Source organism: Lithobates pipiens, unplaced genomic scaffold, assembly GCF_037356315.1.
Source record: "Lithobates pipiens isolate NorthernLeopardFrog02 unplaced genomic scaffold, aLitPip1_a1.2 Scaffold_28, whole genome shotgun sequence".
In the NCBI taxonomy this organism is placed as follows: domain Eukaryota; kingdom Metazoa; phylum Chordata; class Amphibia; order Anura; family Ranidae; genus Lithobates; species Lithobates pipiens.
In genome coordinates this window covers 97,882,731-97,897,539 of record NW_027507789.1, presented here as the reverse complement: position 1 = coordinate 97,897,539, position 14,809 = coordinate 97,882,731, and the positions used below count along the sequence as shown (strand labels likewise).

The following is a 14,809-nucleotide window of genomic DNA, read 5'->3' as shown; positions in this document are numbered from 1 at the left end:
GCAAGTACAGAGATAAGATCGCCAGCCTGCTGTCATAGAGAGTGCGGGAAACGGAAACATGTTCATTAAGCTGAACTTATCCTTTAAAAAAGTAAAAGAAAAAAAAAAAAAGCATTTACAATCACTTTTAAACATACATACTTACCAGCTCTGTGGAATGGAATCGCAAAGAGTGGCCTCGAACCGGCTCTTCTCGGGTCCCCCACTGGCGCTACTGGTCGCTTTATATGTAGGCACACATGGCTCACTCGCAAGCCTCGCTGTCTGGGTCTATAGTCACGGACAGTGGGACTCCGGAACCACCCCCTTTTCCCTTGTCTTGGTTTTGATAGGCTCAATGCACCAACAAAGCCTGTGAGACAAGCCAGTGAGGTGAGAGAAGAGCTGCAGACCAGCACATCGATGGATCAAATGATTGTCAGAGAAAGGGTGGGTTGAGGGGGCAATACTGATGCTTAAACATTTTTTACCTTAATGCAAAGAATGCATTAAGGAAAAATAGGATTTGTGTACTCACCTTAAAATCCTTTTCTCTGTAATTCACCGACCGACACAGCTCCTCTCTTGGGTTTTTAGCCTCATCACTAGGAGACTACTAGGCATTAGTTGTAACACAACACTCAGAACTCTTAGTTCCGCCCAGGGGGGCAGTCTCTTGGGTAACAACCCTCCTGTCAGCAGATAGACCTCAGTACGTCAACAAGCGGTGTAACGTAAAGATAATAGGAGGGGCGGGAGCAGTGTTGGTCGGTGAATTACAGAGAAAAGGATTTTACGGTTAGTACAAAAAATCCTATTTCCTCTTATATTCACCGACCGACAGCTCCTCTCTTAGCCATTGGGACGTCCCCAAGCAGTGCCAAACAAGCGGTGGGAAAAACAGCATAAAAACTTCATCCACCATAGCAAGTGGGAACTAGTGAAACTAACCCCACAAAAAACAGTACGTGGAAAAACCACCACAAAAATCAGGGTATCCTCAGCAGGAGTGATCACCAAAAACTGCACCAAACTGCGGAAGTAATGCAACAGTGCATTAACAAAACAATACTGTGTTTTTATCGAAAAAACAGGAAAAACAGAAAAAATATAAAATGCATATTCAATTGCAACTACACAGCCGCCTGCAAAACTTTGCGCCCAAAACAGGCATCAGCCGATGCACTAACGTCTACCTTGTAGAACTTGGTAAACGTGTGGACAGACAACCAGGGTCGCCGCTTTACACACCTGAGCGACAGCCGCTTGGTGCCGGAAGGCCCAAGACTTTCCGATTGCCCTCGTGGAGTGGGCTGTGACCAGAAAGGGGGTCACCTGGCCATTCAAGGCGTACAATCTGTTTGATCCACCTGGAAATGGTGGCCGACAAGACCGCCATGCCTTTCTTTGGACCAGCTACCGAAACAAACAGCGAGTCCGACTTCCAAAAAGGAGCCGTAGCAGACAAATACACCTTTATTATTATTATTATTATTATTATTATTATTCAGGATTTATATAGCGCCAACAGTTTGCGCAGCGCTTTACAATATGAGGGCAGACAGTACACTTACAATACAAATCAATACACGAGGGATCAGAGGGCCTTGCTCGTTCGAGCTTACAATCTAAAGCCCAAACCACATCCAGAGCGTGAAGGGCCACCTCCTTAGGGTGCTTCGGCTTAGGACTCAAAGATGGTAATGCAATGTCCTCATTGATATGAAAAGCCAAGATCACTTCCGGTAGAAAAGACGGTTGCAGACACAACATCACCTTATCCTTGTGTATAACCAGATAGGGCGACTTGCAAGGCAAGGCCATCAGTTCCGAAACCCTCCTGGCCGATGTGATGGCCACTAGGAAGACCACTTTCTGGGAAAGAGTCAACAGGGCAATCTCCCTATTGTCAAACTGCGCTTTTTGAAGCGCCAACACCAGGTTCAAGGCCAAGGCTGAAATTTGCCCTTTAATGGTGCTTAATGCCAATTACTGGTCTACTCCTTGCTGAAGAAACAGCAGGATCCTGGATATAGAGAAGGAGCGTGAATGCCATTCTTTCTCCTCACACATGGAGATGTAGGCCTTCCAGGTAAGATTGTCTATCTTCCGAGAAGAAGATTTCCATGCTCTCAACATAGTTGGGATCACCGAGTCCAACAGACCCCGGTTCCTCGACACCTGGCTCTCAAAATCCATGCCATTTAAAGCCAGCGATGGTAAAGCAGGATGGACAATTGGACCTTGAGACAGAAGGTCCTCTCGCAACTGCAGTCGCCAGGGAGCATCTGCCACCAGACACACCAGGTCTGCGTACCAGGGATGCTGAGGCCAATCTGGGGCAACCAGTATTACTGGGATCCCCTCGGCTTCCACTCTGAAAAGCAGACGTGGTAACAGTTGCAGTGGAGGAAAGGCGTAGATCAGCTGGTACTGATCCCACAAAGCCACCAGCGCGTCTGAGGCATCTTCCCACGGATCTCTTGTCGTGGACACGAATCTTGGAACTTTCCGATTGAGACGGGAGGACAGCAGATCCATGTCTGGTGTGCCCCCACTTCAGGCACAGTAACCTGAATATCTCCGGATGGAATGGCCATTCTCCTGGGTCCAGCATCTGTCGACTCAAGTAGTCCGCCTGCCAGTTCTCCACTCCCGGGATGTAAACAGCCGACAGGGCCGGTACGTGTCGCTCTGTCCACCGAAGTATCTGAGCAGCCTCCCTTGCGGCGGCTGAGCTTCTTGTTCCCCCTTGGTGATTGAAGTATTCCACCGCAGAGGCGTTGTTTGACTGGATCCTCATCGGACACCCGTGCAGTCTCGTCGACCATGTGGAGAGGCACAGCCTAATCACTCTCAATTCGAGCAGATTGATCGGCAACTTGGATTCTTCCGTCGACCAGAGGCCATGAGCCGACTGAACCCCCATCACTCCACCCCAGCCGGATAGACTGGCACCCGTAGTGATCACGGTCCATCTCAGAGGTAGGAATGATTTTCCTGACTGAATCACGGGGACCTCAACCACCAAATCAGTGAGTCTCTGACTCACTGGCCCACCTGGATCTGTCAATCCAGGGACAACTGAGATTTGTCCCATTTTGTTAAAATCTCCTTCTGCAGGGCTCTGGTGTGGAACTAGAGATAAGGCACTGCCTTGGAGGCTACCATGAGGCCCAGTACTCGCATGCAAAAGTGGAGCGACGACCACTTGCGGTTCATCAGCAGTTTTACGTGGATCTGAGAGTCTGCAGCTTGTCTGAAGGGAGAAACACACTCGCTTTCATGGAGTCCAGCAGCAAACCTAGGTACTCCAGATGCTGGGTCGGTATGATCACAGACTTCCTTAACAGCCACCCAAGTTCTCGTAGGGTCTGCATGGTGATCGCCACATCCTCCTCTCATCTCTAAGGATGCCAGGGAGTCCCCTTGATGGAGTGTAGCGACTACTGAGCGAACTGATTCCATTCTGAACCTCTGCACTTTTACAAAGAGACTGAGGGCTTTTAGGTCCAAGATTGGACGTACCCCTTCCTTCTTGGGAACCACAAACAGATTTGAGTAGAATCCCTGGAAGAGTTCTGATTCCGGAACCGCTACAATCACCCCGCGATTCAGCAAGTCCCTTACCGCCCCCAAGAGGGCCTCCCGGCGAGCCGGGGATATGGGTATGCTGGAGGGGAATAATCTGTTTGGCGGCCAAGAGAGAAACTATCTTGTAGCCTGTGGAAATCAGATCGCAAACCCATTGGTCGGATAACCGGGAGAACCACCGGGCTGTAAACTCCTGAAGGCGACCCCCCCACCCGAGACAGGGGTGGGGGGAAAACCTTCATGCGGTAGCACTTTTATTGGCAGGCTTGCGGTTCCAGGGAAATTTTGTCGAAGCTCCGGGTGGATGAAAAAGCTGAGAGCGGAAAGAGAGGGCCCTTGCCTACGGCGTGGCTCCTTAGCCTTACTGGCCTGTGGGAGTAAGGTACTCTTACCACCGGTGGCATTTTTAAAATTGTCATCCAAAGAGGCTCCAAAAGAGCCGGTCGTCAAGGAAGGGAAGATCAGTCAGGGCCTTTTTGGATGCCTGGTCAGCAGACCAGCATTTTAGCCAAATCAGGCTCCTCAGCACCACAGCTGACACTGAAGCCCTGGATAACAGACGGAGAGTATCCAGGGCCACGTCACAGAAACTACTTAAGGCCTTGCACTAGTTGGTCTGCTAGTTCCACGCAGACAGGAGAAGCCTGTTGCTCTCCCAATTTGCGGTGCAAAAGTTTTGCCCACTCAGTGTCTGCGACACCAGTACGGATGCCAGTACTGGTCGCACGGCGGACCCCACAACTGTAAACAGGGAACGAGCCACTGCCTCGGCCTTCCCGTCAGTGGGATCCTTGAATGCAGGCGTCCCCTCAACCGGGATCATGGTTACTTTAATCTGGAAACTGGGAGGTCCACGACTGGAGAAGCCAACCATTTTTTGAGAAGGCTCTCCTCAAAAGGATAACGCACCGTCATGTATTTGGGGACCGAAAAGGTCCGTTGCGGGCAACCCCATTCCTTGTAAATGAACTTGTCAAAATAAGTCAGATACGGGAATACCTTAGGTGAACGTGCTGGCTTGCGGGACCCAAAAGGGACCGGTACATCAGTAGAGGGAGACGCTGTCTCCTGAATCTTCAGGGTATCACGCACAGCTGTGATAAGTGCTCCAAAAAGCGCTTTGTTGCGCCCGGACCCGGAAGGGGACTCATCCTCACTGTCCCAACGGTCCTGGTCAGCGTCATCTGACAAGACAGAGCAGGGGTAACCAGCCTCAGCAGGACCAGAGTCTGTGTCAGAGATCACCCTAGAGGACGGGGGGGGGGGGGGCAGGAGCCTCTTTAATGCACCTTTCTTTCCACGCATCGCCTCCCTCGCATCTTGGCAACGAACGAATTGAGGACCGCTGTTAGGGTGTCCATGGGCATTGCGCAGTCCGCAGGTGACCCGGTTGCAATTGCCTGGATTTCGGGGGAAGAAGCACCAGTTTCTGAAGCCATGCTGACCCTACCCTGTCTGGCACCCGAAGGGGACTTAGGACAGTGACAGTCCCACCCTCCTTGCTGCCGCTGACTGAAGGGCTCTTTCCCGCCGGACTTACTACCCTGAGGAGTTCTGCTCTGTCCACAAGTAGCGGCTGTAGTCCCTGAGTGCTCCCAAGTACAGAGGAAACAAAAGATATGTCGGTGGCAGCCACCAGAATGAGCGCTAAAAACTTTCTAGAAATGTGCTCAGGTTTCAATAAAATGGCCGCCCAGCGTCCAGTACACAGACAGGAAACACAGGGAAAATGGCTGTGAGAGCACAGGAGCCATGCTGCTGCTAGAGAACACTGAAAACGTGTTCAGGCTTCCAGAAAGTGGCTTCCAGTCTGAGCGCCCCTCGTACCTTGCTTACAGTCTCCGACCGTCCCCCGTGTCATGCCCTGCAGCCTCCAACCAACCCTGGTGCCATGCCCGCAGCCTCCAACCAACCTTGGTGCAATGCCCGCAGTCTCTGATCATCCCATGTATGCAGATTCTGGTCATGCCTTGTGCCATGTACGCAATCCCTGACAATCTCTTACACCATGTCCGCAGTCTCCGACTATCTCTTGTGCCATGTATGCAGTTTCTGTGGACTGTAATGTAAGGAGAAGCTCTGTGCACTCTTGTGTAAGGAGGGGGCTGTAGTGACCAGAGACTCCCTTTAATAACAGTTTCCCTTTACACCAGAGTCCACAGCATCGCCTCCTACAGCCGAGTCCTTAGAGTTTTCCTTTACATCAGGCTCCACAATGTTCCCTTTTATGTAAGGGTCCATAGGAGTTCCCACTTACAATGTAAAGGAAAACCCTGTGTTGGGTTCTATTAACCGGACCATCATATAAATGGAGAAATGTTTTTTGCCTATTAGACCTTAAACACATTGCTAATCGCACTAATTACATGTGCGATTAGCACACTATACAGCTTAAATATTGATATTTGCCCCGTTTTCCACTGAAATCAGCCATTTTAGGTACTTTTTTTGTAGTGTCCGTAAAAAATGTGGCTCTGTTAGTAAATTTCATGATTTTTGTCAGTTGAAAAATTGGTGCATTTTGTAAATTTTGGACACCCCTGCAGTAAATTTCACTTTTGGGGGGTTGGCAACACTGTACCACAGTAAAGTGGCACTCGCTATGTATCCAGAGCGCAGCTTGCCCATTGCGGGTGCCTCCAGGTAGAGGGGGAGGGAGAAGAGCGGACACACGTCCACTCTCCTCCCTTTCTTGTTATTGACCCAGAAGCAACATTGACAGTTTCCCCTGACATCAAGGCCAGAAAGAATGAAATGCAATGCGATCTACACTGCATTACATTCATGACGGAATGCACGGTAACATTGATGATGTAACATCAGAAGGCAAAGTGTATGCTATATGGGGGTGGGGGTGTGCATTGTGGCAGAGAGGGGATGGCAGGAGGACAATTGGCGGGAGGCATCAAAAAGCACCTTCGCCTTCCTTGCACTGGTGTGCTGCTGGCGTGTTAAGTAAGCTCGCTGTTGACGTTTGTTCTTCCGGCCGGGTCCAGAGGCGCAGGTGAGGGCTTGAGGCCAGCGGACCACGGCTGGCATGAGGAAGTGAGCAAAGAGGGTGGAGTCAGGGGCGGGGTCCAAAGTTGGCAGCAAAATTAGGTTTCGTCTAGGGTGTCAAAAATCTTTGCACCTGCCCTGGCTGTATTGTACTGTAGTGTAATACATCTTGTGCCATGGAATAATAATAATAAAAAAAAAACTTTACATAAGCAATTCTGAATGCTGTCCAAAATTACAAACACAAGTAAAACAGTAAACCTATATGGAATTCAACAGTGTATTACACAGTTTGTGTGAAGTCTCCCTTGAAGCTAAAATATTAGCAAAAACATAAAATGCAGGTAAACCTGAAGACATATCAGTCCTACCTACTGATCTCCAAGTCTGCAGTTTTCACGCAGCTACAAATGGCCAATTTCTTGTGTGCAATTCAATATTTTTGGTACTACTTCCAGAATGTCAAATATAAACAAAAAAAAATTCTTTAGGTACACTTGGGTATTCTAATCTTTTAAAGAATGTTCCCTTTCCTACACAGAAAAGGTAATAAACTTAAACTATGTACACACCGCTACAGACTGTGGGCCAAATTGGTGATAAATGACTACAAATCCATCAAAAGGTGTCAAATTTAATGGAAAATCTGCACACAGATCACCATCCTAAAGCAGGTCACACATTACAATTAAACTGTAAAATCTCCTTTAAACTTAACTACACAGTGCCAGGGCCTGCCTCACTAGATATACATGTATTTCATTTTGTAGAGAGGCCCTTGTACTACAGTGTTGGCAACATGTGGCCAGCTTTAGCGGTGTGCAGACAAATAAAATGTGGCATTTGGATTGAGAACATAGTTCTGATGAAACAAGCACATAGATAGGCAAGGCACAGATTATAGGTTCAAGCCATAAATGAAATGGATAAAACAATTAGGTGTAAAGACATGCCAGGGAAACCAGTATATACTTAAATGTAAGATAGAATAACGCAAAGAAACAGAAAAAAAACAGAACTAGAAAAGCATAGAAAAAGGCATAGGTGAATACTGAAGTAGTCATTCTAACACATCTCCTCAAGAACACCTATTTTTTTATATTTTAATTAGAGCAATTGCAAGTAAATGGTCCAAATACGATTAATGAAATTTAAATTGTACAGTTTATTATAAACCAAAATACAGGAGTGTAAGGTCTTTGCATTTTCCCTTCTTGTGCTGCAGAGAGAATCTCAAGGACACCTTTTCAGCACATAGAGAATCATACAGCAGAATGTTACCTCCTGTGCATTTATAAAGCTCTACCATGTCTGGTTTCCTTACATGCAGTGAGGAAGAGATGGGTGACTGTGGGTGACAACGAATTACCTGCGTCATCCTCCTCCAACACTGCACCTTCTTCCTCCTCCTCTTCATTAGGGTTTAGCTGCACAGAAGGATTATTTGCTGTCTGCTCTCCATTGCTTTCCCCTGTGGACTCTGCTGCTTCCTGTGGTTTGATGAGCTGACTCAATAGAACAGCCAAAACGTTCTGCATGTCTCCCTGAGTTCCAAGGCCTTCTGATTCTGCTTGCTCTGGGGCTGGAATTTCTTTAGAGGCTTCCACTTCTGATGTCACAACTGTAGAACTGGCTAATGCAGTGATAGACTGGTTAAGGGCTTCCAGTTGTTGTTGTATGTCCGGATTACCCTGAACATTCAAAAGCTGAGATATCTGGGTAACATTGAGATCTGTCTGACTTTGGAGAAGATTCAGCAGGATAGCAAGCTCACTTTGATTAAGCTGTTGTGTGATATCCCCCAAGGCAGCTGGGAAAGAAAACAAAAATAGATGACTGACGTGCACAAGAATTTATGAAGAGAAATTTTGACTTGCCTATAAATTCCATATCATTGAGTACAATACAGGATCAAATCTGGGCATTCACAGACCCTTGGCTACAGGCTCATACCTTCAGGTGATTGGACACTAGCAAAGCTTTTGAGGACGCACTTCCTGGGCACCTCCGCTATAACACTACCCCACTCAGTCAGTTCTCAGATTTGTAGTGCGTCTTGTACCGTACTCCAACATATGGAGTTTCAATGCAAGTCAAAATTCCTCATCTTAACAGTAGACTACTACAGGACAAAGGCAGATTATTCATAGACCCTGGGAAATCCCAAGGGTCCAAGAGGTGTGGGCAACAACTAGGCAAAATGAAAATGTCCCACCAAGCCTATGAATGGTTAGCAGACCCAACTTCAGAATGAAGATGCAAGAATCTTGTGGCCGAAAAACTCCATCTTCAGAAAACTGGATGTCCATGACAAGGAACACAGGACACAGTAGAAAGTCCTGACTGTAGAAGGGCAGCATGCAAGGACAGATTCATCTCTGTGACTGAAGTGTTTATTCACATCTGGTACAGAAAGATTTCCAGGTCGGACATTAGAGCTTTAAGTGGCTTTTGTGGCTGGTAACAAGGTGTCCTCGTTTGAGAGAGGTCTCCTATTAGTCTTAGTATGTCTGTGTACCAGGTTCTTCTGGGCCAGTTTGGTGCAAAAAAAAAAAAAAAATAACCTGACTTCTTCTCTTGCTTTATTTCACAGAGCAGACTAAGTAGAAATTACACTAGTGGAAAGGACAGATTAGCCTGAACTGAGACCAGAGAACTATTAAAGTGGTTGTAAATTCTAGTGTTTTTTTATTATTAAAATAACATGTTATAATTACCTGCTCTGTGCAGTGCATTTGCACAGAGCAGCCTGTATCCTCCTCTACTTGGGTCCCTCATCTGTGCTCCTGGCCCCTCCCTCCTGCTGAGTGCCTCCACAGCACGCAGCTTGCTATGGGGGTAGCCGAGCTGCAGCTCCGTGTGTCCATTCATACATGGAGCTGTCATTCAGCCCTGCCCCCTCTCTCTCCTGATTGGTTGAGTTTGATTGACAGCAGCGGAAGCCAATGGCGCTGCTACTGTGTCTCAGTCAATCAAGAGAGAGTCCCGAAAAGCCAATTCTCCAGTGCAACATTGCTGGATTGAGATGGGGCTCAGGTAAGTATTAGGGGGGCTTGATGCACACAGAAGGGATTTTTATCTTAATGCATGGAATCCTGGAAGGTTGAGGCATTCGTGGAGATAATTGGACAGAGGGAGGCTCAGGTAAGTATATAGGGGGGTTGCTACAGACTGAAGGCTTTTTATCTTAATGCATAGAATGCATCAAGATTTAAAAAAAAAAAAAAAAAAACCTTCTGCCCTTACATCTGATGCCAGCGCTACAGGATTCTAGGGTCTGCCCACAAACAGGATGTAACTTGTTGCTGATTCTGTAGGCCACAACTTGACATAATAGATTCAAGGTCCCAAACACCTTGGTCCAGGTGGTGACAGCTGAGGTAATCTGCCTTCCAGTTGTCAACTCCTGGAACGTGGACCACTAATATGACTGGACAGTGAGTAACCTGTCTATCAGGTGATCAGGCTGCATTCCTTCAAGGCTGCAAGACCCCTGGTGCCCCTGTGGTGGTTAAAGGGGGCTACAGCCGTTGCATTGTCGGATTGCATGCTGATAGGGTGTCCTTACAGAGGGGGGTCCTAGTGTTGCATAGCCATCCAATTTTGCGCTGAGCTCCAGGATGTTAATGGAGAGCATGACTTTCACCATGTTCCCTGAAACTTGAATGACTAGAACATTCCTCTCCAGTCAAAGACTGGCATCTTATCACTTTCCAGTAATGGAGGAAAGATCTGTCATGCTAGGCAATAACTTGCTTGGTTGGATAGGAGCATAGGTAGGTCGAGAGAAGGTGCATGCTTGTACTAAAAGGAAGGGCTGAATTTAGGCTTAGCAGTTGAGGTCTAGGTTGAGCGTTGAGGTGCGCTTCATTTTGAGGAGGAAGAAGCTGCTGAAGAGGATTTTGGCAACTTCCACAGTGAAAGAAAGACATTTACTTGAATGACATCTTTGATGAATATGTCAAGTGTGTTAAAATGATAAAATCTTACTTTTTTTTGTCTAAAAATAACAAACGTGTTATACTTTACTCTGTGTAATGGTTTTGCACAGAGCAGCCTGGATCCTCCTGATCTCTGGTCCCTCACCAGCGCTCCTGGCCCCTACCCCACAGACCTTGACAGCAGCGGAGCCATCGTGAGAGCCACTGGTGGGCCCCAGAAGACGAGGATCAGGGCTACACTGCAAAACAAACTGCACAGTGCAGGCAAGTATATGTTTGTTATTTAACCACCTCAATACAGCGCACTTACATCCCCTTCCTGACCAGACCAATTTTCAGCTTTTAGAGCTCTCAGTTAGAATGACAATAACTCATTTATTCAACACTGTACCCATATGAAACTTGCGTCCTTTTTTCCACACAAATAGAGCTTTCTTTTAGTGGTATTTAATCACTAGTGTTTTTTTTTTTTTGTGCTATAAATAAAATAAAATGTAAATTTTGTGAAAAAAATGCCTTTTTCTTTGTTTCTGTCATAAATTTTTGCTAATTAGTAATTTTTCTTCATACATTTTGGCCAAAATTTATACTGCTACATATCTTTGGTAAAAATAACTCACATTAGTGTATATTTGGTCTTTGTGAAAGTTATACAGTCTAGTTTTTGGAATATGTGGAAAAAAAATTAAAACGCATTTTTTTTTTTACACAAAGTTGTCAATTTATAAGATATTTCTAACACATAGCATGTATATAGCAAACATGACACCCCAAGACACATTCTGCTACTCCTCCCGAGTATGGCGATACCACATGTGTAGTAGTACTTTTACACAGCCTTGCCACATAGAGAGGCCGAACATTGAAGTAGTACGTTCAGGCGTTCTAGGAGCATAAATGACACATCTCATTTCATTCCTACCCATCACACTTTTGAAGGTCTTGGAACACCAGGACACCTGTGTGACAGGTAGTCGGGGACTCTGATGGCCTGGTGACAGGTAGTCGGGGACTCTGATGGCCTGGTGACAGGTAGTCGGGGACTCTGATGGCCTGGTGACAGGTAGTCGGGGACTCTGATGGCCTGGTGACAGGTAGTCGGGGACTCTGATGGCCTGGTGACAGGTAGTCGGGGACTCTGATGGCCTGGTGACAGGTAGTCGGGGACTCTGATGGCCTGGTGACAGGTAGTCGGGGACTCTGATGGCCTGGTGACAGGTAGTCGGGGACTCTGATGGCCTGGTGACAGGTAGTCGGGGACTCTGATGGCCTGGTGACAGGTAGTCGGGGACTCTGATGGCCTGGTGACAGGTAGTCGGGGACTCTGATGGCCTGGTGACAGGTAGTCGGGGACTCTGATGGCCTGGTGACAGGTAGTCGGGGACTCTGATGGCCTGGTGACAGGTAGTCGGGGACTCTGATGGCCTGGTGACAGGTAGTCGGGGACTCTGATGGCCTGGTGACAGGTAGTCGGGGACTCTGATGGCCTGGTGACAGGTAGTCGGGGACTCTGATGGCCTGGTGACAGGTAGTCGGGGACTCTGATGGCCTGGTGACAGGTAGTCGGGGACTCTGATGGCCTGGTGACAGGTAGTCGGGGACTCTGATGGCCTGGTGACAGGTAGTCGGGGACTCTGATGGCCTGGTGACAGGTAGTCGGGGACTCTGATGGCCTGGTGACAGGTAGTCGGGGACTCTGATGGCCTGGTGACAGGTAGTCGGGGACTCTGATGGCCTGGTGACAGGTAGTCGGGGACTCTGATGGCCTGGTGACAGGTAGTCGGGGACTCTGATGGCCTGGTGACAGGTAGTCGGGGACTCTGATGGCCTGGTGACAGGTAGTCGGGGACTCTGATGGCCTGGTGACAGGTAGTCGGGGACTCTGATGGCCTGGTGACAGGTAGTCGGGGACTCTGATGGCCTGGTGACAGGTAGTCGGGGACTCTGATGGCCTGGTGACAGGTAGTCGGGGACTCTGATGGCCTGGTGACAGGTAGTCGGGGACTCTGATGGCCTGGTGACAGGTAGTCGGGGACTCTGATGGCCTGGTGACAGGTAGTCGGGGACTCTGATGGCCTGGTGACAGGTAGTCGGGGACTCTGATGGCCTGGTGACAGGTAGTCGGGGACTCTGATGGCCTGGTGACAGGTAGTCGGGGACTCTGATGGCCTGGTGACAGGTAGTCGGGGACTCTGATGGCCTGGTGACAGGTAGTCGGGGACTCTGATGGCAGGTACTATGAGGGGTGGTGACGGGGGGCAATCAGTGTGATTGGTGTACACTGTGGGCGGTAACGAGATGTTACCGCAATCTCCTCCTCACACACAATCGGTGTGTGAGGAGGAGATCCCGGTAACATCTCGTTACCGCGGTTTTTAATGATCGGCTGTGAAAGGATCACAGCCGATCACGTGGGTAAACAGCCGGCCAATGGCTGTTTACCAGCGTCTGTGACGAGCAGCGTTCCCGGGGAACATGCCGCCACCGACGTGCACGCGCAGCACGCTCGCGATCGCGCGCATTCTCCGTGCACAGTGGGGGTGTGACCATCTGTGATCGCCCATGACTTCATCACGACCGATGACGTGGTAAACAGCCATAACCAATGGCTGTTCACCCCCTTTGGTGGCGAGCGGTGTCTCCGTGACACGCCGCCACCGAAGAAACAGGGATAAGCGCGCACGGTCGCGCGCATTCCCTGTTTAAACGGGAGGCCATCATATGACGGCCTCCCGCCACAATAGATGCGCCACCTGGCCGTCATTTGACTGCCGGCGGTCAGGAAGTAGTTAAAAACTAAAAAACCCCTTTAGGCTTCATGTACCTGGGACATTTGTTCAACCTCTCCTGAATGATTTAACTTGACGGCTAGAAACTGGCATCTAAAATTGTCTGTTTAGCCGCGTTTGCGTCTAGAAGGGTTTGTAAAAAATGAAAAATGCCTGTAAACGATATGTACTGATAAGATAACATATTGAGGAGAGTTCAGGAGCAGTTGAAAAAAAAATGCTTCAAAACGTTTGTTTACCAGCAGCACCAGTTTGTTTACCAGTGTACATGAGACCTTAAAACTCTTCTCATCTAGCCGCACTGAGTTGCAATGTGTCTTCTTGAGCAACCTGAGCCTGAATAGTTTCCTCCGTATGCTGGAATCCCCATTTAGATATTTGTATTTTGCCATATCTCCTTAAGCGTTTGTTCTCCAGGGAATATGTTTTTAATGTTTGCAGCGGTTTTTCATAACTGAGATCCTCAAGCTCCCTTATAAGCTTTGTTACCCTTCTCTGGACCCTCTACAGTTCTAGTACGTTCTTCCTGAGGACTGTTGACCAGAACTGGACATCATAGTCAAGATGTGGCCAGACCAGAGTTTTGTACAGTTACTGACTTAGTTTTACCTCTTGAGTATATACCTTTTTTTAATGCATGCTAATACTCTGCTGGTCTTGCTTGCTGCAGCCTGGCATTGCATACTATTTTTGAGTCTTCCATCTTCTATTGGCCCCTTGATCTTTTTCCATCATAAATTCCCCCAGAGGTTCTTCCCAAAGTGTGCAGCTTGCATTCAACCCCCCACCCCCCCCCCCCCGCACATTACTTTACATGTTCCTGCATTGAACCTCATTTGCCATGTATTTGCCAACCCCACTATTTTATTGAGTTCATCTTGTAAAGTTGCTGTATGCTGTTGTAAGGTTATTGTCCTGCATAGCTTAGTTGCACAAAGTGTTTAGGAAGAGCCTAAACCTTCTCTGAATGTGTCGCAAGGCATGAGCACATATGGAGGTTTAATCAGTTTCCAAGGAACCCATGCTGGTCACTTTCAGGCCCTCTGGCACAGTCTAAGATATTTGAGCACCTCTATCTATAGGCACCCTGGTGTGGCATCTTTCAGTTTTGGAAACACCATATCATTTGAATCAGAAAAATGTCCCCTTGTCACCTCATTCTCCTCCACTAACCAACCCAGAAGAATCTGAATTAGAAAGTTAGAAGGTTGAAAGGGAGACGAAGGGCTGCAGGCCCGAGACTTTTGAGCCTGTCTTTTGAAAAAGGGTTTCCTTCTCAGAGAGGATATTTGCCAAGAGAATTCATCTTTGCTCAGGTAAGAAGAATGCAGTGGCAATACTGCCCCCAAGTTAGAAGATGGGGGAGCTTTGAATGTCTAATTTAGGGAGGAAGCCCCTGTTTAAAAAAAAAAAAAAAAATATGCCTGGGATCATAGAAAGTGGCTAAATGATGCAATTTTGCACCTCCTTCCTGTGTTTAGGGTCCTCCATGCATCCCCTATGGGGTAC

At 47.9% G+C, this 14,809-nt stretch overlaps 1 protein-coding gene across 4 annotated transcripts in view; it reads right to left on the bottom strand.

Moving 5' to 3' along the window:
* Window positions 1-14,809, bottom strand: part of CDK12 (cyclin dependent kinase 12) — a 369,527-nt gene that overhangs the window by 60,901 nt on the left and 293,817 nt on the right. For 2 of the 4 annotated variants that reach the window (XM_077459478.1, XM_077459482.1), the window contains exon 13: window positions 7,895-8,380. In XM_077459478.1, the coding sequence (XP_077315604.1) occupies window positions 7,895-8,380 (486 nt within the window). The remainder of the gene's footprint in view (window positions 1-7,894; window positions 8,381-14,809) is intronic. The other 2 variants (XM_077459479.1, XM_077459480.1) reach the window with 1 other exon arrangement.